Raw genomic sequence first — 22,861 nt, forward strand, 5'->3', positions numbered from 1 at the left:
ACCAGATTTGTCGGCGTCCCACTGCTTTCCCCACCCCTCGCTCGCTTACCATCTCGCCGGACTTCAACATCCCTGGCCGCATGATGCGATGCTCTCGTGTACAATCATTTTCAATTGCTATTACCACTTAAGGATGTTTAGGATGGATGTCAGGATGGTAGTATGGTTCCAAACTGAGCAGTAAGCGTAAAGTATGTGTGAGTTAGATGCCAGTCTCTTTGTTCTAAAAAAGGGCAGGCGGACCCATGCTTTTCTCCCCATGATCCCTTTGTTTCGAACATCATATAAGAGGACTTTCAGAAAAAATTGTTCCGCCTTTTTAGTCCCTACATCACCTCCTCCCCTCCTTCTATTTCTTCTTCCATGAATATCCACTATATGCCGTCTCCTTCGCGCCAGCATCGCAGAAGGAAGCGCCGTGTTTACCATCCTCCTCCACTGTTCTGGGATAAACTCACTAAGGTGTGGCTGACCAAGAGCGCTTTGCGAGAAAACGACCGACGAATTCTATCTTTATCCCCAACCCAGACTTCCTTTTCCAAATTATGTACCTTTGCCCCTGATTTCTTGCGCAGTTGCCCTGCTACTTGTTTACGGGAGATCAGAAGGCTTTCCCGCTGCGGAGGCCCGGATCTATCGGATCTTAGGCATGTAAGTTGCTTATTTGTCCGATTTACCTCCAATAACTACCAAGAAAGTAAATATATACTAAGTAATATTGCGCTCAGCATCCCCCACCAACCGATTTCTATCAATACTCCTTAGTTCCCACCAGCTCAGACTCAAGACGCCCTACCACCATGTACACCCAGACTTTGATTGGAAACACCACAGTCTATGACCCGCACTTTGAGAACCATCTACTTCAGAATGGGATCTATATGCCATTTTCCAGATATCCAGATGGTAGCAGACCATCCAAACCGGGGAACTTTGCGGAAATCACCAGAAGAATACAGGCCCCTCGCCTGTCATCAGCATTACCCAAAAGCACAACTCTCGATCAGGAGTACGAGGATTTCCTCGAACTCAATGACGATGCTGCTGACGAGCAGGTTGTCATCACAGAGGTCTTACCGGCTCTCGAGGGCAAGCACCGGGCTCGTTCCCAGGTTGCGGGCGGGCACCCATTCAAGAACCTGATCCCCTTGACCGACGGCACGCTCGCCAGTGCGAAGCCTGATCTATACCACGGCGCACGACCCAACCAGCTCGCGCCCGCCATCCAGAAGCAGCTGCACAAACAGATTCTCCCGTCAAGCCAAAGCAATCGTCCAGTGGCCCCAAACTTCTTCATCGAGGCCAAGGGCCAATATGGAACGGCCCGTGCAGCCACGCGCCAGGCGTGCTATGATGGTGCGCTGGGGGCGCGCGCCATGCATACCCTCCGGCAGTTCGGGGATGTGGGCGACAGCGGATATGACGACATGGCCTACACTATCATGTCGACATATTGTGCTGGAACCCTGGGCATCTACGCGACTCACCCGACTAAGTCTAGGAGCCCCGACCGTTTCACTGACTATGTGATGACACAGATCGGGCATTACTCGATGATCGGCAGTCCAGAATCCTATCGGCAAGGGCTGGATGCCTATCGAAATAGTAGAGACTTGGCTAAAGAATACAGGGACGAGATCATCCGGCAAGCAAACGAACGATATGCGAGGCTCTATGCTCAGACCACCCCGCCACCGTAGATGGGACCTCGATTCACTTTGCAAGAGCGGGGGTCTAGCGGGATCCTGGGGTTGGCTGGGTTCGTTCCTCAGATCTTTGGCAGGCCTGGGCGAGTCAAGGCTAGATCGCATAGATCAGCAGTGCTGGGGTGGTTTAGGCCGTGTTGCGCATTCGTGAGCAGCTACAGGGCTGCAGTAGCTGGTCATATGGATTTTGAAACTATCGTATCTCTTTCTTGCCACTAATAGAACCAGGCATATCACTGGAAATATTTTCTCGTTGAAGAAACTCAATTGAAAATAAGGGTTCAGTCATAATTACACTTGCTGTTTAGGGAAGGGGAACGAGGTGCAAAGAATTGGGTGCGGTGTGTTATTGGATGAGGTTTTGCAGATGTTCTGGAGTGCAGTATACGACTGAGCATCGGAACCGTCGATCGAGGACAAAGCAATGGCCTTCTCTTAGGGCACGGATTGCGGCACGAGGACGGGCACATGTGGGGCAAAAAAAGATGAGACAGAAAAACAATATGCTCAACCTCGGGATCGAACCGAGGACCTTCTGTGTTTTTATTGCAGGGCAATGTAAGACAGACGCCTTAACCACTGGGCCAGTCGAGCCTTTTCTACAGTGGTTCTTTCCGTGTTATGCCTATCACCAGCGCCAGCCTCATTTTTGCATGCTTGTGGCTGCGGCCGCTCCGCACCTTGCCCTTACACCCATGAATGGGTTCTATTCTCTTTGCTTGTCTATGGCTGAATCCTTAATAAATAATCTTCAAATCCTTTTCTAGACTGAGGCGGAAGTGCTTTTCTCTTACTACCGCCGTCGAGTTTATATTTTTGGCCATAGAGCGACGCTCAATAAGTATATCCTGATGTGAGATTTGTTTCCGTCAGTTGTGAGTATCGAGCGCCCACAATCTCAGTCGGGGTACCAACCTGGACAAAAAAGTTTTTGACATGTACTACGGCCAAGACTGAAGTCTAATTTCTGAGCAATACAACCGTCAATCTCTAATCCACGCCATCCAGTTCGTGGTGTATATGACCTCATTAATTGCCTACAATGCCATCTGGCATCCGCTGCGAAAGATCCCCGGTCCCTTCCTCCACCGCATCACTCCAATTCCCTGGCTCATCAGCTGGATCGGTGGATTGAGTCACCGCGCCCTACTCCAGCTCCACGAGAAGTACGTCACCGTAGTCCGAACCCCCACCCCCCCCAACCTCGGGCATGTGAATTAGCGACGGCCAATCCGTCGGCGGCGCGGCAGGGAATGGATCTTCAAACAAGCCCATGTCGAACTTTGCTGGAAGCACACATCGGACTGCTTCGTCGACATTTGCGGCAGACAAAGTTCCGTTTGAGACGAGGTTCGGGATTGTCTCAATATTACTGCCCATGCTCATTGGGAATGTGTTCCACAAAATACGGGCACGAAGGAGGGCTGTCTACGATGTTCCGCTGTATTCAGTATCCCCACCGGCTAGCAGGACCATCATGATCACTGCTTGCTTGTCTATTGGATTGCTCTTGCATATCTTGAAAGTATGGCAGAGTCGATCCGGACCTCCATCGTCTGAAGTAGTGAAGTACTGGAAGCCCCACTGCTGGCGCAGCACCTCAGTGAGCAGGTTTATCACCCAGCTCGTCTCATCACAAGCAAAAGGCCAAATGCCACACAACCATGGGACATCGTTGGTGAATGTATGTCTCAGGTAAGTTTCATGTCGCACTACTCATAAGTTGAATTGCAATTCACAGTTTGTTCTCAAACGACGTTAGTGTCAAAGCCTGGCCAGCTCGCATCAGGCTACAGTTACATAGCCAGGAGAAGACCAGTTTTTTGTCGAGAAAGAGGATTATTTCTCCCGTCAGCAGTCTGACCTGAGCCCCGTCTGTTTCTACCGGCCTTTTAACGAGACTCAGCTATCGTACGCAGTTGCCCGCGCAAGGGAACACCTTGTCTGCCCGATGCTATCAAAAGCGGCGGCCATGCATCCTTTGCCGGGGCATCCAACACAGCCAAGGGCGTCATCATTGTGCTCCGGCACTTTGTTTCGCACAGTTCGTCTTGCCAACTTTGGTTTCGAAACGATATAGGTGGAATCTCCCACTTCTCTGTCTTGTATGGTTTGACGTGCGATAACGTGGGAGACTATCAGGTACGTTGGACGCCTGACTACTGGAAGATCACATTATTAGTGAGTCCCTAACCCTCTCCTATCGATGTACAGGTGGTGCATTCAAAAGGGTCGCTTGTAGATGTCACCTTGGAAACCAATCCCGATCTTTACTAGGCGCTGAGAGGGGGAAGTAGCAATTTCGGCATTGTCACCCGGTTCGTTGTGTACGGGATACCTCTCCTCTACATGTGGGGAGGCCTACGGAACTATACCAAGAAGTGGATTCCCACCATCGTCATCTACGTTGAGCTAGGTTTGCACTCCCCATCAGAGCCCTCTACCTAGCAGATCATCACCCTCTTCTACCAGGACGACGAGCATACCGTCACAGTCCATCTCACCAACACCAATCCCGAACCGAGCCCTCTGCTCTACGACAAGGGGCTGGCCCGTGTGCCCTACACGTCCGACACATACTCCATCACGCGCCCAATCCCAGCTGGCCAAGACCTGACAGAGAGTCAACCGAACGGGCTGCGCCAGACCTACTGGACCGCGACCTACCTCCTCGACCGGGCTCTCGCACACTTCATCCACCAGGTCTTCAAAGAAGAGACCACCGCCTTGGGTCCCCTCGATGGGCTCGAGGCGCGCTGTATCATGCAGTCTTTGCGAAAAATACCCTCCACCCGATGACCAAAAACGGTGGCGGCCCGCTTCCGATCGCCGGGGGCGATCAGCCGCTTACCATTTGGAACCCAGCCTTCCGATGGCAGCAGGCGAGTGATGACTTGAAGGTCATGCAGGCTAATTAGAACCTGTTCGCGCGCGTCAAGCATTACGCCCGGCAGCGGGGCCTTGACGTTGAATTCCTGTACATGCCGTATGCCAGTGAGTTATAGAACGTGTTTCCGACCTATGGCCAGAGGAAGCTCGATCTATTGCGCGAGGTAGCTAGAACGTATGATCCGGATGGGGTTTTCCAGGCGCAGACACCGGGGTATTTCAAGCTTAACGGGCGGGTGGGCTGGTGAGAAGCGTTTACTCTAGGCCCGGGAAATGAGGCGCGATTTCTTTCTTTTTCTTTCTCTCCTTTTTTTTCGGTCACCTTCTAAAATTCGCAAGCTAATATCACGATCCCTTTGTTTAGATGTTCCGTGCCTAATCTCCAACTGAATAGTTCTAAGTATTGTGTCCAATTCGTTTAACCAACGCCCTGACTCTCCAATCTTCAATTTAGGATAATTCTTGCCTACAAGCACTGCAGGTACGACCCGGGGGTACAATGGCCCTTCGAAGAAAAGGACACAAGATATTGCACGAAACTTTGGCATCGATCCTGACGAAATGATTCGTGCTGATTGTCTCCAATTCTAACTAGCTATTCTTCTTCTTGCTCTCTCTCAGCCCCCGCAAAATGAGACACAAGTTTGGAAAGAGTCTCTGCATTGTACAGTACATAATAGCTCTTTTCCCTAACCCCTCAATTCAGCCGAATTTCAAGCAGCTGAGCCCCAACAGCCGTCTCCACACCATCAACATCCACATTGACAGCGCTAGCACCGCCCGTCGTAACGAAGATGACGTTCTCCTCACCCTCCCCGCGTCCGAAGAACACCCCCGTCGGCTCCGCTACCTCCGTCGAATCCTCAGCACCGGCAATAATCTCACTACCCACCGCCACCCCCTCTTTCGTGAAAATCACCTGCTGGATGGTATTCTCCGTCGCCGTCGCCAGGTAAGCAAACCGATACTTACTGCCATAGGTAGCATTGAGCGCAAACCCAGCGGGCGCGATGGCGAAGTCATCGAACTGACTGCCCTGGTAGATCAGCTGGCCGGCTCCAGCCGTGACGTTGGAGAACAGCTCCGCGCGGTACAGGGCCCCGCCGGCCGTCCAGTACACAAAGCCCTCCGCGACTTTGATGCCGTTGATGGACGACATCAGCGATTCCTGGGAGATGGCCTCCCAGGTGGCGCCGGTCGCCGTATCGATGGCGAAGATGGCGTCCTGGTAGCTGGCGGTCGCCAGGAGGATGGACTCGTTGTAGGCGGCGAGACCATTGAACCCCGTGGGCGCGGTGGGGCGGCACAGCAGCGAGATCTTGGGGTCGTTGCTGTTCTGGGTGAAGTCGACCTTCCACACGTGCGTGGCGTTCTTCGGCGGGTCGCTAATGTTGTCGGAGGTTGTGTTGGCGCCAGCCACGTAGAAGACGTCGTGGGCGCCCTCGGCGATTCCTGAGAGACCCAGGACAGAGTCGAAGGTGTGGATCACCTTTTTCTGAGGGGGGTTCGTCTGGGGATTGACCGCTAGCAGGCTCGCGGGAGGGCCGATCTCCGTGGCTAGGATGACGCCGTTGGAGCGGGTGGCCAGGTTCTCGAGCCAGGTGTCGTTGGAGGCGAATTGGAAGACGGTGCGTACCGGAAGCTGGGCCGCCGTGGCGGTCGCTGCCAGGGATGAAGCTAGGGCGATAGATGGACGCATGATGAACACAGAGAGGAAGGTACAGTACCTGGTGGGTGAGTTGAATAGAGCAGCTCTGAGACAAATGATCCTGCGCGGCTATTTGTGACTTTCATAAGGCTCTTGCCCGAGGAAAGGGGAAAGAACAATGCGATACCTGCTATACCTCATAGATCAATTAGATTCGATCAATTCATGACTATGACGCGGCCCCAGCCGTCCGACTCCATCTCTCGCCCCGGTTTAGGTAGGGTTAGAGCCAGGCGCTAAGGTCAAAAGCGGACGGATTTGCCGCGCTTAGGTGGAGTAAACCCGACATCCGCAAAATCGCTCGGTGCGATTGGTTTGCTCGGATTTAATTGCTGAAAACCGAATATCCTTGCGCAAAATTGGCCGTTGTTAGAAGTTTCGTTAGCCCTTTCTGCGTCAAAATAATAAGAAATCCCAGGCTAGAGGAGCGTGTTGCACACGCGTCTTTTGTCCCTTCCGCACTCAATGCTCCCTGCATTACTTATTTAGGTCTTGTTTCAGACTCTACAAAAAGAACAATCCAGCTAGCTATGTGGCCTGGGATTAAGACGTTTCAAGTTCTCGAGTCTAGACAGCATTGTCGCCTCCTGAGCTTGAGGCCTCTCGCTTTCCAGACAGTAAATAACCCTACTTGCGGTGTATCGGTCTTGTGTTTATTATGCTCCTGCCCAGGAAGTAATACCAGAGCGGGCTGTGAGCTATTTGATACTATGGTTTTGATTATTCAACCGCGTGAAATGTCTTAACAAGAGTCATCCGTTCTTCCTTACTAAGGCTTCCAACTAATGTTGCAAGTTCTCAAGAATCTAATAATTTTCTCATTCATATTCGCGACAAACCAGGGCCCTGCCCAGGTGGACTCGGGCACAAAGCAAGAGACATCACACCGCCAGATCTTTCTCTCCTTTTGAAAGAAGCAGGTTCTCATGCAGCCAGTATTAGTATTTCTAAGATATCCAGCAGAACAACAAGTGCTGCCATTCGCGTGCTTATATATGTGATGATCTCATACCATTTCTGTACAAGATCGTGTGTGCTTCATCAACTGATTAGCCCTTCTTTCTTTATCAATCCTCCTTGATTCAGGATCCAAGCTCATTCATTACCAGTCTAGTACTTCAAACTCGGATACCTTTTCCCTTTGCTGCAACATGTGAACTTTGTGTTGCCAAGTACTTTGTCAGGGCCCCATTCACCTATGATGAGCAATGGTCGTGCATTTTGTGTATTGTTTCGCGGCCTTTATCTGACTTGATAACCCTTCCTAGTGTTTGATTAGTTCTCTGGAAATCTTTACATTGGTTAAGATCTTCCAACCACAAAACAACGTTTTATCATCTCCTACCCAGTCGCTGTAGCTACAGTCAGAGTGTGACAACTGTCAGGCGGGTCTCATAGATTACCTTTTTGTTTATTTTGTTTCGTAGTTTTCTGGTTTCCATCTATCTGTATTACATTTCTAATTCACTCAAGGCATTGCACATGCTAGATATTAGTCTTTGTTCCCAACATGTAATAGTGCCCTAATTTGTATCACGGACGTGAAGTATACGTTCTCATATAGCTTGACAAAATACAAAAACAATGTTTATGCCGAGGGCGAGCACCAGATCAAGGAGCTGCACGCAAATCTGGCTTCCCTGGACGTCCAGCCCAGAATCGCCGAGAGGCAGATCAAAGAGGCGTGGAGAGAGGCCCGAGACCACTGGAAACATTCTTGAACAGACTCGCAAGGACGGTGACTGGGTTGCGACCAAGCCCAACCCGTGGGCGTGACCCGATCTTCTCGGCACGGAGCGACCGACTCGTGTATTCCGCAAGTTCATCCCAGTGCTCACGATTGAGGAACTTAAGGTGGCTGAAGCTCAGGTGGTCGAGGTTGAGGCTTGAGGATGGAAAGGGGCTTTATGGAGCCTGGTTCTACATTTGCCTTTCAATTTGCTGTGCTGTTTATCACCATCTCATGCAACAATCTCTAATTCATTAATCTAGAGTCCTATTGTCATTCAAATGTCACGCCCGTTCGCTGCGATCATTTGCTAGTGTTAAATCTGAGTCCACATTCGATGGAACTTACTTTCTGTAGTTCACGAGCAGAAATATTTCTATCTGTATCCTTGAGCTGAGCAATCACCGTACGGCGTGAGTCTGGTATAAAATATACCTGGCTTGTTCTTGGCGTTCGCTTCCGCTCACAGGAACTATATGTGCCCATAGTATTTCAGGTGTCCCAGAAACCCGATTCCGAGCTTTCATCGATGAGATCCATTTCCTAACCAGGATATAACTGAAGGCAAGTGGGCTGTAAGCAGAAATCACAAGCCACTTAGACTGTCAAGCAGGGATCCAACCAGAGACCGGATCTACAAGCCCCACTTGCAAGTGTTCCACCCTCGTATCACCCATACTCTAACATGTACTGTGGAGCCGACCGTCCGTATCGTGGTTTCTTTCCATTCTTTGTGCTGCACAATTAGACTTTCACTCCAAGCTGCTCAAATATGCGATACGAAACGTTATGTGCCCCTCAAAAGATTGCGAGGATAAAGATTTGCCACCCCATGACGAGCGCGGGCAGTTGAGGGCGTCATGGCTGCTAGACGGATAGGCTATTCGGGAACCCGGCGAACCGTTCCCTCCTCGCCAAGACATAAGCAACTATGCAGTGGTACGACCATGCCAGGTATAAAGCTGTCAGTGCTCCACACTCATCCAGACCGTCCTCTTAGAGCAATATCACTATCGTCAACAAAACAAAGCTTCCTGAGAAAATATCTATTGGAGATTCCGAGCCACATACTTACCTAAAAAAAATGTCGACCCCAACCACGATGCGGACGATCGTCCAGCCCGACGCAAACGCCAAAACCCTAACCCTAACCACCGCCCCCGTTCCGACAATCGACCCTGTAAAGGGCGAGCACCTCATCCAAGTCAAAGCCTGCGCCCCCTGCGCGGGGGAGCTCCTTTGGCCCAAGAACTTCCCCCCGCCCAACCCGCGAATATTGATCCCCTGCCCGGACGTTGCCGGGACTGTCGTGGCCGGACCCAAGGACTCACCTTTCCAGCCGGGCGACGAGATCTACGCGCGAACCAACTACCTGCGCCCGGGGAACGCGCGCGACTTTACTGTCTGCGTTACCGATGAGATGGCGCACGTGCCCAAGGGCCTGAGCGCTGTGGCGGCCGCGGCGATCCCCGTGTCGGCGGAGACGGCGTGGCAGATCTTGTTCATCCATGCGGGGGTGGCCGGCGCTGGGGAGGTGGATCTTGCCGGTGCGGAGCAGGCGTGGAAGGGGAAGCGGGTGCTGGTGACGGCTGCGTCGGGTGGGGTGGGGATCTGGGTCACGCAGCTGGCGGCGCTGCTAGGGGCGGAGGTAGTGGGGACGTGTGGTGCAGCGAATGCGGAGCTGGTGCGCTCGTTTGGCGCCGCGGAGGTGCTGGATTATCGGCGGACGGGCCTGCGGGCGTGGGCGGAAGAGCAGCCCGGGCGGAAGGTGGATGTGGTGGTCGATTGCATTGGGCGGCAATCGCTGGCGGATGCTTGGTGGGCGGTCAAGGATGGAGGCGTCATGCTGAGTATCTTCCAGCCACCGGAACAGGTCAAACCTGCCGGCTGGGAGGGATCAGAGGTGCGGAGCGTGTTTTTCGTCATGGAGCCGGTGAGGAGACATCTTGAGGAGATCACGAAGCTAGTGGAGCTCGGAAAGTGCCGCGGGATGGTGGACAGTGTTTGGCCGTTGGAGCAGTATCAGGAGACGTTCAAGAGGTTGGACGAGGGGCATGCGAGGGGCAAGATAGTTTTTGATCTGTCGCTCAATCTGTGAGAGGAGATGCGACGCGCTTTCTGCTGTAGTTGTTTTATTGAGTCTGTCAGTTTCGATGGATACTTCTTGACAAAACCTGTGATTTCTCACTGTGGTGCTCACCTTACCTCCTATGCCCTATTTGAGGAAAATGTTCATCGGCATCACAGCATAAAAGTCTTCGGTAATCCGTATCATTCTTGTATAGAATTAACGTTCTCCGAACCCATGTGATGTTGCTGTTCATTTCATAGATTAGTAAACTATTCGCAAGCGTATTGCTCGAATGCGATGAAAGACTTTGTAGAGTCTAGACCATGTGCGGCGACAAATTAGTGCACAAGTACCACTCATGTCATACCGCTAGGCATATTCCCACTGGCTTTTTTATGTTGTGGACTCAAATTAATTGTTGTGATTACTTTCGTCTGTTCCTATTTCCTTTTGTCTGATCGGCGAATGTGGTTCGGAAAGCCACCTCGGCTATCTCGGTGGGTCTTGAGGTCAGATTACAATATCACAGCGATCATGCCTCAACACTCCTTACCCAACAAAATTTCAACTTTTGAACATTTATACCTGTTGAGTAATGTGTGCGACTGTGGTAAGAATAATCAACATGCCAAGTATTAGCTTCTTGCTATGGCTGATAGACTTGTTAATTGCTTATAAATACCTGCCACCTAAACGCAACTGGTATCCGGCATAACCGTCTTCAAGCCCTGCCCATTGAAAGGCTACCTGACTACGAAGCGACCGGGAAAAAAAGTTCAGTTTTGTTCAAGAACTGACATTCAGATACTGTGGCGGAGACTTCGCAGTCACAGTGCGAATTAGCATGTCACACGCGCTGGACATCTGCCAAGGCCTCTGGGTCCAGCACCCCTGGGCAATTGTCCTCAGCGTAGCTGGCTATATCGCGGTGGCTCGACTTTTACGATACCGTTGCGTAAGAGCAATCGATGCGCCCTTTGCTCATGGCCTAAGGACACTGTCCAGCATGACGAGTGAAGAGGCGCATACGATTATTGGCCAGCTGCAGGAGCTGGAATTCCCATACGCTTTCAATAAGGCGCGCAAGATCGCCCTGCTCAAGGTACGACAATCTCTGCTCCCAGCAAACTCGAATCCCGCACCTGCCCAGCCAGCCATCGTGGCGACTGATGTAAGCCCGTAACTAAATTTTGAGTCTTCGAATTTTTGCAGGCGGGTAGCATCCCAACAATGTCCAAGCTCTTCGCCGTGACGGGCCAGAACAACAAGCGCAATTCTGGCAAACGCGCCGTGGACACGGAGATCCTCCTCCGAGAAGCCCAGTCCCAGCCTCGCGATTCAGATCGCTATAGCACTGCGGTCGCGAGAATGAACTATCTGTATGTACTGAGTTCCTGTGCCCCCTTCTCCGTTCAGAGTCTGTTCACTAACCCCTCATATCTCCAGACACACCCGCTACCGCAAGGCCAACAAGATCACAGACCCAGACCTCCTGCATACCCTCGGCGATGGACTGGCGGAGATCCTCAATGTGATCGACCGAGACGAATGGCGCAAGCTGACGGACGTCGAGAAATGTGCCCTGGGCATCTTCCACAAGAACCTGGGCGAGGACATGGGGATTCCCTTTGAGCCTCTTGCGTCCTCGCACGAGGGCTGGCGCGATGGGTTGCACTTCGCCATGGAGCTACGCGACTGGACGATTCGCTACGAAGAAGAAGTGGCCCGGCCTGTCGCGACGAACGATCAGTATGTCCGGGTGTATGTCGATGCGGCGATGGCTGGGCTCCCTGGCTTTGTCACGATGATGGTGCGAAAGATATTGGCCGCGGACCTGGATGAAATCATGCGGACGAGTCTTTGGTGAGTGGTCCAGCCTCCGATCGAGTGGCGGAAGCACTGGCTAGCATCCTTTCTAGTCGGTCATCTCTTTAACAAATGCTAATTCTGACATCCTCTTAGCCTAGAGAAGCCCGGTCCCATTCTCCTATTTGTACTGTTCTGCATCCGCGGAACACGCAAAGCATTCCTCCGATGCCTCGCCCTCCCGCGGTTCTCTGCTGTCCAACCCGTGCATGAAACGGCCGATTCGAAGACGAATCGATATCACTTCGACAGACAGACCCTACAGCCGTGGTATATAGAGCCAACCCTTGGGTCAGCTTGGGGCCCGGGTGCGTTGCTTGTGAGGATGCTCGGAGGGAAATTGCCGGGTTCGCCGGGGGACCGCTACCAACCACAAGGATACGATCTTATGACGATTGGGCCCGATCCTCAGAAGGAACGAGGAGTGGTGGGGATGGGGTCTGATATCAAGGTGATCAAGGCGAGGGCCGTGGCGACTTGTCCGTTCTCGCAAGCCAACGCGGGAGGATTTAATTGAGATTGTTCTGCGCGGATTGTATTGTCTCGGACATTGTGACAAGAAAGACGATATAGGTAGAGACGATGACCAGATAGAAACTCAATCAGAATTACTTGCTTTGAGTAGAGTATATTAGCTACATTGTTCTTGAAAACCATGTGTTCAACAAGTTACTGATTTAGGATACCGCGGTGGTGGTACTCGGCAGGGTTGATAGATCCAATCCTAGTAGAAACCCATGACGTCAATTGACATGGCCTAAAAAACAGCCTGACTATCTATAGATATCCATAACGTCAGCAGAAGATATAAAAATAATGATTCATGCCTGGTTGTTCATGGCCAATCTCTGTATAAAATCCAACACCTCTATCTTCTATGTTTATCCAGCTGTCCGCCTTTTCCCTACATCCTATCGTCCCATGAATCCGGCAGCAAGAATGTACTCACCCCTCAGAGTACCGCCTTAAGCTCCCTCTTCGGCCTCAAGATACACTGCTGCGTCATATTCGCCACCAACCGCCCACCCTGATCCCACATCCTCGCCTCCGTATACGTCCGCCCATCCGCGCCAGCGACCGTCTTCAACTCGCGCAGATGCCAGTTCTCCAAACCCCAATCTGCCGCGAACACCCGCATCGAGAAGTCCAACGATGCACAGGCGCCCGCATCATCCAGAAACATCCCACTATGCGCCAGCGGAAGAAAGCTCAGAAACGCATCCAGCACAAACGCTAGACCCGCGTACTCCTCCAAGCGGTGGGGTATCGGGTGGCGGACGCGGAACCAGTCCGCCGAGGTTCGGGCCGTCAGGGGCAAAGCGTCCTGGCCGGTGGGGTGGGCCTTGGCCATCCCGTTGAAGTTCTGCCCCGACACGCCTTCGGGCGTCTGTCGCGTCTCGAAGAAGCGGGCGATGAGGCTGAAGAGCTTGGTATATTGCGCAAAGGCCTCCTCGGTGAGGATTCCGCGCTTGACCATATCGGTACCGATCTCCTGTGGGGTAAGGCAGGCCTCTGGCGGGGAGTATGTCCGGTCCGGCGGGGTGGAGTAGCTGAGCATGACCCGCTCACCCTCTTTCTGAAAGTCTGCGAGGATGATCATGCATAGTCTGGTGGTCATGTCGGCCTGCGTCTGTGTGATCTCTACCTGTCGCGTGGCGAAGGTCCGGGTGTCTCGGAGGCGGCGGACGGAGCAGGTGAGTTTCTGTTCGGTTGATACAGGGGCGAGGAAGTGTCCTGTTACCGAGTAGAGGAGATACTGGGAAGGGACGGTCTGGCAGGCTGCGTTGACGGCGACGCCCAGGGCGCACCCGCCGTAGGCGATATTGGCGGCGTTGCCCATCTTTTCGGGCTGGTAGCGCGATCGGAAGACATTGGGGCCGATCTGTTCCACAGAGATATGCTCGGCGAGAGTGCGCGCTTGAGCCGGGGTGGTAGGTGGTGAGGATGCTGGGGACATTATGGTGGTTATGGTCGGGCCCTGGAAGGAATTTGTACAACGCAACGTAGCGGGGGTCTATAATCTTATTTATACTATAGTTGGGAAGTGCTATAACCTTATTTTTGGAATCACGGCCCGAGGTTGCGGGTCCAACTGCCGAGGCTGGCTGACCAAGGTGGCCAATCATACCGCGAAAGAATGGTCGATTTCTAGGGGTTGCGGATCCACTTTGGAGACACAATTTTGATGCCCTCTGAGTACCATTCGACTGCTGACTTTGCTAAAAAGCCGTCGAGAACAGGCCTCCGGATATATGGGGCATCATTCCAGCTTCTGTTTGCTTTAAATATCTGAGGTTAAGATTTTTTTGCATTCACCAGTCATTGATTTAATGCATAAAATAGTGCTGTCAGTGAGTCAAGATGTACGGTGTAGCTTCTTGACCAGTTGACAGACCAGGAAAACGGCCATCCATACACACCTGGAGCGGCCCACATATGGAACCGAACCAAGCACATTGACGCCACTTCTCAGTAGAACCTAGTGGTCGACACATATGTCTTGTAACAGAAAGCCGCCAACGCCAGCCCAGCAACGAAGTCGGTAAAAATAGTGAGGAACCAGAACCATGGAATCTGAGGCACGCCCCCAGAGAAATGGGCTGGTGTGCGGATCCCAAGCGACGCATAACTGGCGAGGTAGATCAGCGACGTCTGCAGGTTTCTAGACTTATATAATTGATAGCCACGGACGCCACAGAAGGTGTGGAAAGGATAGGAGATAGTGATGCCGATGCGATATGCCCGCCCAGAGGTGTAGATCCAAGGAACCGACGGGCAGTCTTTCGCGCGCAGGTAATTGTGGGCGTAATTTATGGTTGTTGTGAGCCACAGGGAGAATAATATGATGCGTAAGGAGCGCATCTGGGAGGACTCTTAGAGTAGTTTGGGTTGGGGTTGAGCATGTTGCAAATTGGGGCTCTGTCTGCTAAGGGGTGCAAAGAAAGGAGCTCGGGCGCGATGTATCGATGGTCCCAAAACAAATGGTGAGGCACTGTACCTATATTTGATTCTCCTATTCCTTATATCTGACGAGCTCGACGCATATTATATCGATGAAACTGTGGATAATGTAATATGGACTGACCTCGGATGCTCCTCTGTTCGTGCTGTCCTGCTTGGTGCATGCATTTCCTGTGTGCTCAGAAATGCAAGTTTTATCCAGATTGCATTCAATCGATTGTAAACCTATAGATGTTACGTTAGGAAGCGTACACGACCCAATACTACGCTTCTGTACCTTTTTGCGCGGCAAACAGTTTAGATGCCGAGCCTTCCCCGAGGATATTATAATCGAACTGAGTACTGCCCAGCATGCATTTGAATATGCTACGAAGGTGAATAGTGGATCGAGTTCTTCATGACACCCGTATACTTCCATTCTTGCAAACTTATCGTCTTTGAGCTATACCGGTTCTTTCCTGAACCAAGCATTGAAATGTACTTCACCCCGCCCCCAATCGAGGTCCCCTCATCGTACGAAGCCATCCCAACACAAGAATTCAGACTCTTGCATTACCCCGGGGCCTGATCAAGTGTGTGAGCTTAAATCAGCCCGCAAAGTGAGATGTCTTCGCCCTTGCAAGTAACTCATCGTACAAATTTATCGTATTCCGGAATAAGTCAGTATATTGCTCCTCTACAGACAGAATAACTCTCGTGTACACCCCGCACAAACCAGAGCACCAGTACCCATACTATCCATCCACATAAAATTCTAAGCCCTATCAAACCTTCGCCCTCTCACCTAGCTTCGGCCTCAAAATCGTCGTTTGCGTCATCACAGCAACCAACCTGCCCCCATCATGAAAGACCCTCCCCTCACTAACTACCCGCGCACCTCCCGCCGCACAAGTCTGTTGCTCACTAACCATCCACTCCCCCACATCAACTTGATGCGTCATCACCCGCAAGGCAAATTCCAGCGTAGCGCAGGCACTTGCATCTAGCAGACTCCGGCCCGCGTGGTTAGCGGGGATGTACGCGAGGCCGCGGTCCATGTAGAACGCCAGCGCGGCGAGCTGAGCGGATTCGCTCCCAAGGGGCGTCTGCAGGCGGAAGTGTTCAGCCGAAATGATGCCAGTGATATCCCCTTCAGACTTCCGGTTGGTGGCCGGAAGGGGTTGCACCTCCATGAACCGGTTGATGTATTCATATAGTCCCGATTCTTGGATACTGGCTGGATGAGCTGGTGCAGCGGTGATGGGTGCAGACTGCGGACGAGCGGAATAATTCACCATTTCAAGCGTCTCCTCAACGTGGAAGTCGGTCGTTGCGAGGAAGCATAGCTGCTCGCCGGTGGGGTTTTCTTGGTACACGCGGAGATGTCGGGTTTGGAAGATCCGCGTGTCCCGGATGCGTGCGACTTGGCAGATGAGCTTGAGGGAGGGGCTCGCGGGCCGGACGAAATGTCCGGTGAGTGAATAGAGGTGATGGCCGGGTTTAGTGGTGGCGTAGGCTGCGCTGATGGCGATGGCGAGGATGTTGCCGCCGTAGGCCCAGTCGGCGAGGTCGCCCATGCGCGTCGGTGGGAGGCACGAGATGAATCGGTCAGGGCCGAGCGCTCCGACGGCGAGTTGTTCTTGGAGGGTTATCATGGTGGTTGTGTTTGGTAAAGGTCCTGATTTGGTGGCAGAGATATGAATATGGTTCTTAAATGACTATTAAGGGCATCGTAGTGACATGTGATGCTATGGGTGATATTGTAATCAAGCGTGGTCCAGGACCCTTATGACTTCCCGGGAAAGAGCTTATGCTTGGCGACTTTCAGTTCAGTGCTCTGTTCATTATAGCATCTTGGATGGTTTTTGACTTCTGTTTTACTCGGATTTAGAAATGAAAGTCGCTCGCTCCGAAACGGCACAGGTCACCTTCATTATATTCACGCCTTGTATGCCGCATCTCCCATAACATTTAGATCGACATCCGAAGCGCTCGATTATCACGCTACAGCTATCAGATGCTGATTACATTGCAGTGCCTAAAGGCCGTACAGAAGCACGCAAAGCAGCGTTGACATCAATCATTCTGAACCCGGGGGCGCGCCCGAGAATGACAAATCCATGAAGAAGCCCTATCCACATTAGCTAAGTCAATCACAGTTCCGCAAGGAACTTACTCCAGAGAAACTTTTATCAAATCCAGCATAGGATCCATGCTCAGAGCGCGGCCGCCTTGATGGTTCCTCTACGATGCGAACCGTGGGAAACAAGCTCGACCCCTGCAGATCCACCCCATGCTGCTTAAGATACCCTTCCACGTCCCGACTATCGAACCACTGCCCCCCAAGCCCACAAATTTCAAGCAATCGAGCGCGATCATCCCCTGATGTCGACTCATCCCCATCTCCGCCACTTGGAAGGATTCCAAGCACTCGACGTGGCAGCCTCATATTCTTCGGATGCATTGGAATGCCGAATTCATCTTTATCGAGATAATGCGTACCTGCTCCACCTACACCATAGAATGGAAGACCGGGAACCTCAAGTGGGGACTCGGCTCCACCTCGTAGCAATTGCTCAAATCGCGGTTGCATCTTGTTTTTGTCCTGTATGCAAGGCACGAGACGGAACACGCGGTACACTTGTTGGGGATTTGACCGGGGGTCGATAAACAGATTGAATGCGTGCTCGAGGCAGTATCGCTGCAGTCTACGGGCGAAGCGCCCTTCCTGGAACGACTAAGTGTGACCTCTGGTCGAGATGGGCCGGGGTAATGAATGCTGCCGTCTCCGCGGCGGAGTTAGTGGCTCCTGCTGAACCTCCCAGTTGCTTTGTGTTCGGTCGAGACGATAACCCAATATCTGGTGTGGTGTAGTGGGAAATACATCAGGTTCTGGCGTAACATGAATGAGAGAGGAATCATTTTGAAAGGCTGAACCGTGAGGAGCATCCTGCTCAATCAACACCCCGCGAATTTGCGTCAGGCGCGCATATATATCCGGATGGGACAGCTGCAGCCGCGCCTCAGTAGCAGCTTCGCAAGTGCCGAACACCTGATCTGACAGCCTACGAAGCTTTTCCTCCAGGTCCTTGACGCGATCGAGGGTTTGGCGGAAGACCGCCTCTTTTTTAAGGCGGTATGTCTTCTGGGCGCGCCGAATCTGCGTGCGTCGGTTTTCCGAGAGGATTGCGGGGCCACCGGCCCCGATGCGGGGTCGGCCTACGCGCTTCCCTGAGCGCAGCCGCTTTTTAATCGGGCTTGAGGGGTTGAGCTGTTTCTGTGAGGCATCTGGCATTGCTGTATACTGATTTGGTATTCCTGTGTCAGGTTGTGGCTCTGGTGGCGTTGCGGATGGTGCGATGGCGGGGACGGCATTGCTGGGCTCATACACCTCCCCTAGAAATGATCTAGCAGACTGAATAGATAAGGTCGATCGACATTCCATCTCTATGGAATTTAATCATCATAATTTTGAACCAAGTGAAGCTCCATCACAAGATGTGTTAAGCGTGGTTGACCGCCTTGGCCTTCCGAGGTCTGGAAGGCGCGGCAGATTGATTCTGCCGTTGTTACTCCACCAACCGTCTTTTCTCAACAGAATTATGCACATGAAGCTGAGCCCTAGAATTTCCCGCCTAATGATCTGCATAAAGTAAAGTATTTGTCCTCAGCCCTGTCGACCAAGCCTTCAATACCCCATTGTCATAGCTAATCATTCTCTCCTTCTCTGCCTTTCTCTGTGGCTGTCTTCTTTCTCAGATAATCATTTTATTGTCATGTTTCAGACAACTAGTTAGTTGACACCTTCGGACATGACAGATCATCTCACCGTAACGTCCACTGGCACGTGAATGTATTTTTCCAGTCCACGGAGCCGTTCCTTCGCCAACTGAAGCAGCCCATCCTCTTTACAAACCGCGAACCGGAGATAATTCACCCCAAGATGCGCATTCCCCCCACTATAAAATACCGACGGTGGAATAGCGGCAACCCCAAACTCTTGGATCAGAAACCAGCACAGGTGAAAGTCGCGCCGCCGCGTGGCAATCCACCTCGGGAAGGGGTAAGTGTCCGGAATCTGCACCGACGACAAGTCCGCGAGGACAAAGTATCCGCCTTCGGGTCGCGTATACTACTCATCCAGATCGTCCAAGTCAGCTTAGAATGTAAAGTCGAACTGAGAGACTGGATGAGGGGGTTGACGCCACCGGAATCCCCAGCTCATCCCAGATCTCGCAGAAACGCCGGATCTTCGGCTGCATCTGATCACGGCTTTCCTCCCAGAACCCCGTCTCCGCTGCCCGAGTGTAGGCAATGGCGGTGGCTTCCTGGAGTGGGGACGCGGTGCTGTAACAGATCTTGGTGTGGATGGCGGCTACTGCATTAATCAGGGGTGGCGGTCCTACTAAATACCCGATTTTCCAGCCGGTGGCGTGGAGGGATTTGCCCGCGGAGCCAACCGTCAACGTACGGCTGTAGAGGGCGGGCACGAGGCTAGCCATACTGGTGAATGGGGCGTAGGATAACTGGTTATAAACCTCGTCGGATAGGATGAGAATGTTGTGTTGGATGCAGAGTGTGCCAATCAATTGCAGCTCCGGCTGGGTGAAGACTTTGCCGGTCGGGTTGTGTCTACTAGCCATGATTAACTATGTAGGAAGGGCATTAAAGTGAAGAGGTGTGCTTTTACGGAGTGTTTAGGACCTGTTGATGTTTAGTAGTGTTAGTATTACCTTCGCCTTCGGCACTGGAGCTTGGAGCAGTATGCATGCCTACCATCATTCTGGTGCGATTATTGATCGCGCTCTTAAGACTTTCAAAATCGATAGTCCAGTTAGACGGAGCTTTCGATTTGTTCGTCTCTTGCTGCGGAGGATTGAGCGGCACATGTCGAACCACAGCGCCAGCAAGCTCGATCCCGCTGATAAACCTGGATTTTTGGTAAATCGCTCCTCATCAGAAAGTGCTCAAGTGGATTCAAGCATACTGATCGAAAAACGGCTCAAGGACGATGACCTCATCGCCGGGCGTGAGGAAAGCCATGAAGGCGCAAAGCAAGCCTAACATGAAATCTTAGAGATGTCCCTTGGTCAACAAAAGTACCATTAAGCACTTACCTTCGCTAGCGCCAGAGGTGATGACAACCTCTGTTTCCGCATCGATGGGCTGCTTCCATGAGCTGGAGAAAAGACGTGCAATTACTTGTTTCAATATCGGACGGCCCTAAACCTCAGGTTCGAATACGTTGCGTAAGCCAGTGATGCGCGGTCGTCTTTTCAATGCCAGAGGTACGCTACCTTTGTCGGTGAGCATTGATTACAATCAACCCTATTCAGGGCATCTTTTGCTGCGTCAATAGCGAACTGTGGCGGGTTGTATCCACTGTGCTTATTAGCACAAACCTAATGCAAGCATTGTGAGGTGATGCTGACAAGAAGCCTTGACCCAGGTTCACGATCGGTTGCACCGGAGAGGCGGAGGCCGCACTGTTGACAAAGGACCAGACGTCCTGCTCCGGACAAATGTTACTCAAACTTGAGGAGGAATTATGACAACTGTTGGAAGCAGATGACGTCTTGCAAAGCTGGTTGTTCGTGGTTCAAAAGAGAATTATGGTGTTATTGTGTTCAAGCTTGCTTATAAGATATTTTGCAGTCAAGCTAGGACTACAACTCAATGGCAGCACCGACCCACAATATACAAGGACAACATTATGAGAAAATGATAGGTGGGACTTCAAGCTGTCTTATCGACCGGACTGACGTGATGTGACGATAATCTTTCCTGGATGTGAAGCAGGAGCATGTACGAAAAGTAAGGGGTAACAGGGTGTCAGCCCGCTCTTCAACTTCATGTCATGTAATGACTCCTAGTGCATAATTATTCGTGGATCTAACTTGCTTGAGGGAGCCAGCATGCAACCATGTGATTCTCATGAGCTAACTCGGGATGCATCGAGCCGTGGACATGATCGCCGAGTGCTGATCCCGGCATTTAGGGCCACCCAGGAAACCCTCGCCATCGAACCAGACGAATCCTGTAGTTCACACCTGCCGGAAGTCCTCCACCAGTTGGAAAGAGCTCCATGACGGGTCAGAGTCCGCTCCGTTGCAGCGACTCGCCCGCACGAAACAATTCTCGATCCCCTCAACGCAAGCCACAGGCCGTACCACCTCCACATCAGCGCCAAAACGATGAGAGTACCAGACCTCAGTCAGATTCTCATTAGGTGTGGAATGTTTTGGGGACCTGAACAGCTCAGGCAAGTGTTGCTGCATGTCCGCCAGTGCAATCTTGGTGCTACGATCCACGCCATCGCAATGACGCAAGCTGCGGAATGCGTGTGATACTCTTCCTCGTAGCATCGCCTGTATCTCTTCGGGGTATTGTCCGACCGCAAAAAGGAGGAGATTGAATTGCATGAGCGACACCTTCCCATGATATGACCCACCGAATTGGGCGCGGTTGTACAGCCCTATCAAGGCCGTAATAGCGCCCATACACCCCGCGCCGTAGTCGGCGATCGGCCAAGGGCTCACCATAGGTTCGCAGTGGCCTAGGAACTTCCCGAACTCCCACGCAAATCCCGTCAACTGTGTGATTCGCAGTCAGTACTTCAGACTACCACGGTGGAGAGGAGGGACAACGAACACAATCGGCAATCTGCTGCCACCCAGGCCGACCAGCCCACCGGCCCATATGGCCGAAGCAATTCTCATCTACGTAGACTATCCCCTTCCCGCGACGGGTTACCATGTCACTCAACGAGGACGAAGTATAGCCCAGTTTTTCCAGAACACCAGGCCGAAACCCATCAATCACTACGTCGGCTTCTTCCAGGAGCTGTTCGAATTTCTGCCGTCCCGTGGGACTCTTGAGGTCGAGATCGACGGCGCGTTTGCCCATATTGCCGTCCACTTGGAAGAACGGCACATCGGGGACGGAGGAAGAGCAGGTGATCTTCAAGACGTCCGCCCCATACTCGGCGAGAATACGACCAATGACGGGGCCAGCAATGACGCAGCAGAGTTCCAGTACCTTGATGCCATCGAGCACACGGCTGGATTTGCTTGTCTGGAATGGGGTAGGAGGGACATCGCCCGGCATGCGGGAGACTGTCCACCAGGGCTCGTTGAGGTTGGCTTTGCCCTGTTGCTGGGGTTTAGCATCGTCTCTACTTGCAGGAATGGGGCACGAACGTACATGCGGTGTAGCACAGAATTCCTCGTGCGTGTAGGCTGTCACTCCAGCTTGTCCAAACTCTTGACTGAGATCTTCGAGCTCAGCGGCCGAGAAATCTCTCACCTGTGTACCAATGAGTTCTACAATCTCATCGTATTCCGTCAGGTCCGGCCGATGGCTCGGAAGACCAATCATGTTTAGTGTTTTGGTCGGACTCAATGAGCCGTGCAAAAAGAAGTACTCATCCTCATTCTTAGTTCGATACATGTTGGCAGCCCGTCGGCGGTAAGGGTTCGACTGGGCAGAATGAATGTCGGTGTCTTACAAGTTCAGCCTTCAGTCAATAAACGCAGGGGAATTGCATACCTTTCAGATACTTCTTGATTTCAGGATCCGATTTTGAATAACCATTCACCTTGACAAGGAGTGCCTGAAACCCAAATAGCGTCGCTCTCTCGAGGCTGACGCGGATCTCCCTACCACCTGGCATCGCTCCGAAGCGCAGGTCTGCGATAGCCGCCGCCATCGCCCCCTCGACACCCTTCAGGGCGGCGAGTGTTTCTGTCACTTTAAATGGGGTGGGGTAATAGATATGATCTGCCGGCGAGGTGAAGATCACCTTGCTCCCGAGTGCATCGCAAGGGATATTCAGCCCCTCGGCGTCGTCGATCAACCCGCTGAAGATCTTTTCCGCCTCGGCCTTTGATGAGTAGTCTTCCTTTGCAGTGGCATTAATACTCATGATTGGTTGGTGTAATGTATCCTGTGTG

At 52.2% G+C, this 22,861-nt stretch overlaps 8 protein-coding genes and 1 non-coding gene across 9 annotated transcripts; 3 read left to right on the forward strand and 6 right to left on the reverse strand.

Moving 5' to 3' along the window:
* Positions 1–363: 363 nt before the first annotated feature.
* ASPACDRAFT_49718 (uncharacterized protein) lies at positions 364–3,266 on the forward strand (the record flags this gene model as incomplete). The annotated part of the gene is made up of 5 exons (XM_020202279.1): positions 364–651; positions 729–1,664; positions 2,679–2,713; positions 2,977–3,017; positions 3,241–3,266. The coding sequence occupies 5 exons, from the start codon at positions 364–366 to the stop codon at positions 3,264–3,266; spliced, it is 1,326 nt and encodes a 441-aa protein (XP_020059940.1).
* Positions 2,211–2,300, reverse strand: ASPACDRAFT_t61. The gene has a single exon. It is a non-coding gene; the product is annotated as a tRNA-Val (tRNA).
* Positions 3,267–5,292: 2,026 nt separating the features above from the next.
* On the reverse strand, positions 5,293–6,294 carry ASPACDRAFT_39219 (uncharacterized protein; the record flags this gene model as incomplete). Its single annotated transcript, XM_020200565.1, has 1 exon — positions 5,293–6,294. One exon carries the CDS (start codon positions 6,292–6,294, stop codon positions 5,293–5,295), a length of 1,002 nt encoding a protein of 333 aa, XP_020059941.1.
* A 2,737-nt stretch (positions 6,295–9,031) lies between these two features.
* On the forward strand, positions 9,032–10,272 carry ASPACDRAFT_111455 (NADP-dependent oxidoreductase). The gene has a single exon (XM_020195558.1). It carries the CDS (start codon positions 9,117–9,119, stop codon positions 10,128–10,130), a length of 1,014 nt encoding a protein of 337 aa, XP_020059942.1. The 5' UTR covers positions 9,032–9,116; the 3' UTR covers positions 10,131–10,272.
* A 675-nt stretch (positions 10,273–10,947) lies between these two features.
* ASPACDRAFT_49721 (uncharacterized protein) lies at positions 10,948–12,486 on the forward strand (the record flags this gene model as incomplete). Its single annotated transcript, XM_020202280.1, has 4 exons — positions 10,948–11,205; positions 11,316–11,482; positions 11,550–11,966; positions 12,066–12,486. The coding sequence occupies 4 exons, from the start codon at positions 10,948–10,950 to the stop codon at positions 12,484–12,486; spliced, it is 1,263 nt and encodes a 420-aa protein (XP_020059943.1).
* Positions 12,487–12,555: 69 nt separating this feature from the next.
* On the reverse strand, positions 12,556–13,948 carry ASPACDRAFT_111456 (thioesterase family protein). The gene is made up of 2 exons (XM_020195559.1): positions 12,919–13,948; positions 12,556–12,746 (listed from the first exon to the last, which is right to left on the reverse strand). The coding sequence occupies exon 1, from the start codon at positions 13,924–13,926 to the stop codon at positions 12,922–12,924; it is 1,005 nt and encodes a 334-aa protein (XP_020059944.1). The 5' UTR covers positions 13,927–13,948; the 3' UTR covers positions 12,556–12,746; positions 12,919–12,921.
* Positions 13,949–15,580: 1,632 nt separating this feature from the next.
* On the reverse strand, positions 15,581–18,284 carry ASPACDRAFT_1878490 (uncharacterized protein; the record flags this gene model as incomplete). The annotated part of the gene is made up of 5 exons (XM_020198139.1): positions 15,581–16,587; positions 16,969–17,053; positions 17,086–17,637; positions 17,875–18,140; positions 18,215–18,284. The coding sequence occupies 5 exons, from the start codon at positions 18,282–18,284 to the stop codon at positions 15,695–15,697; spliced, it is 1,866 nt and encodes a 621-aa protein (XP_020059945.1). The 3' UTR covers positions 15,581–15,694.
* Positions 18,285–18,729: 445 nt separating this feature from the next.
* Positions 18,730–20,421, reverse strand: ASPACDRAFT_21581 (pyridoxal phosphate-dependent aminotransferase; the record flags this gene model as incomplete). The annotated part of the gene is made up of 7 exons (XM_020199043.1): positions 18,730–19,041; positions 19,118–19,558; positions 19,686–19,839; positions 19,897–19,969; positions 20,027–20,132; positions 20,207–20,291; positions 20,342–20,421. Coding segments are annotated over 7 exons (1,251 nt in total), but the record flags the coding sequence as incomplete, so codon positions are not given.
* Positions 20,422–20,608: 187 nt separating this feature from the next.
* ASPACDRAFT_1862998 (uncharacterized protein) lies at positions 20,609–22,833 on the reverse strand (the record flags this gene model as incomplete). The annotated part of the gene is made up of 4 exons (XM_020197810.1): positions 20,609–21,502; positions 21,561–22,058; positions 22,113–22,411; positions 22,458–22,833. The coding sequence occupies 4 exons, from the start codon at positions 22,831–22,833 to the stop codon at positions 20,954–20,956; spliced, it is 1,722 nt and encodes a 573-aa protein (XP_020059947.1). The 3' UTR covers positions 20,609–20,953.
* Positions 22,834–22,861: the final 28 nt, after the last annotated feature.

Source organism: Aspergillus aculeatus (assembly GCF_001890905.1).
Source record: "Aspergillus aculeatus ATCC 16872 unplaced genomic scaffold ASPACscaffold_2, whole genome shotgun sequence".
NCBI classification, from domain to species: Eukaryota; Fungi; Ascomycota; class Eurotiomycetes; order Eurotiales; family Aspergillaceae; genus Aspergillus; species Aspergillus aculeatus.

Coding starts and splice junctions, on each gene's coding strand:
- ASPACDRAFT_111455 (XM_020195558.1), top strand. CDS start 9,117: ATGTCGACCCCAACCACGATGCGGACGATCGTCCAGCCCGACGCAAAC.
- ASPACDRAFT_111456 (XM_020195559.1), bottom strand. CDS start 13,926: ATGTCCCCAGCATCCTCACCACCTACCACCCCGGCTCAAGCGCGCACT.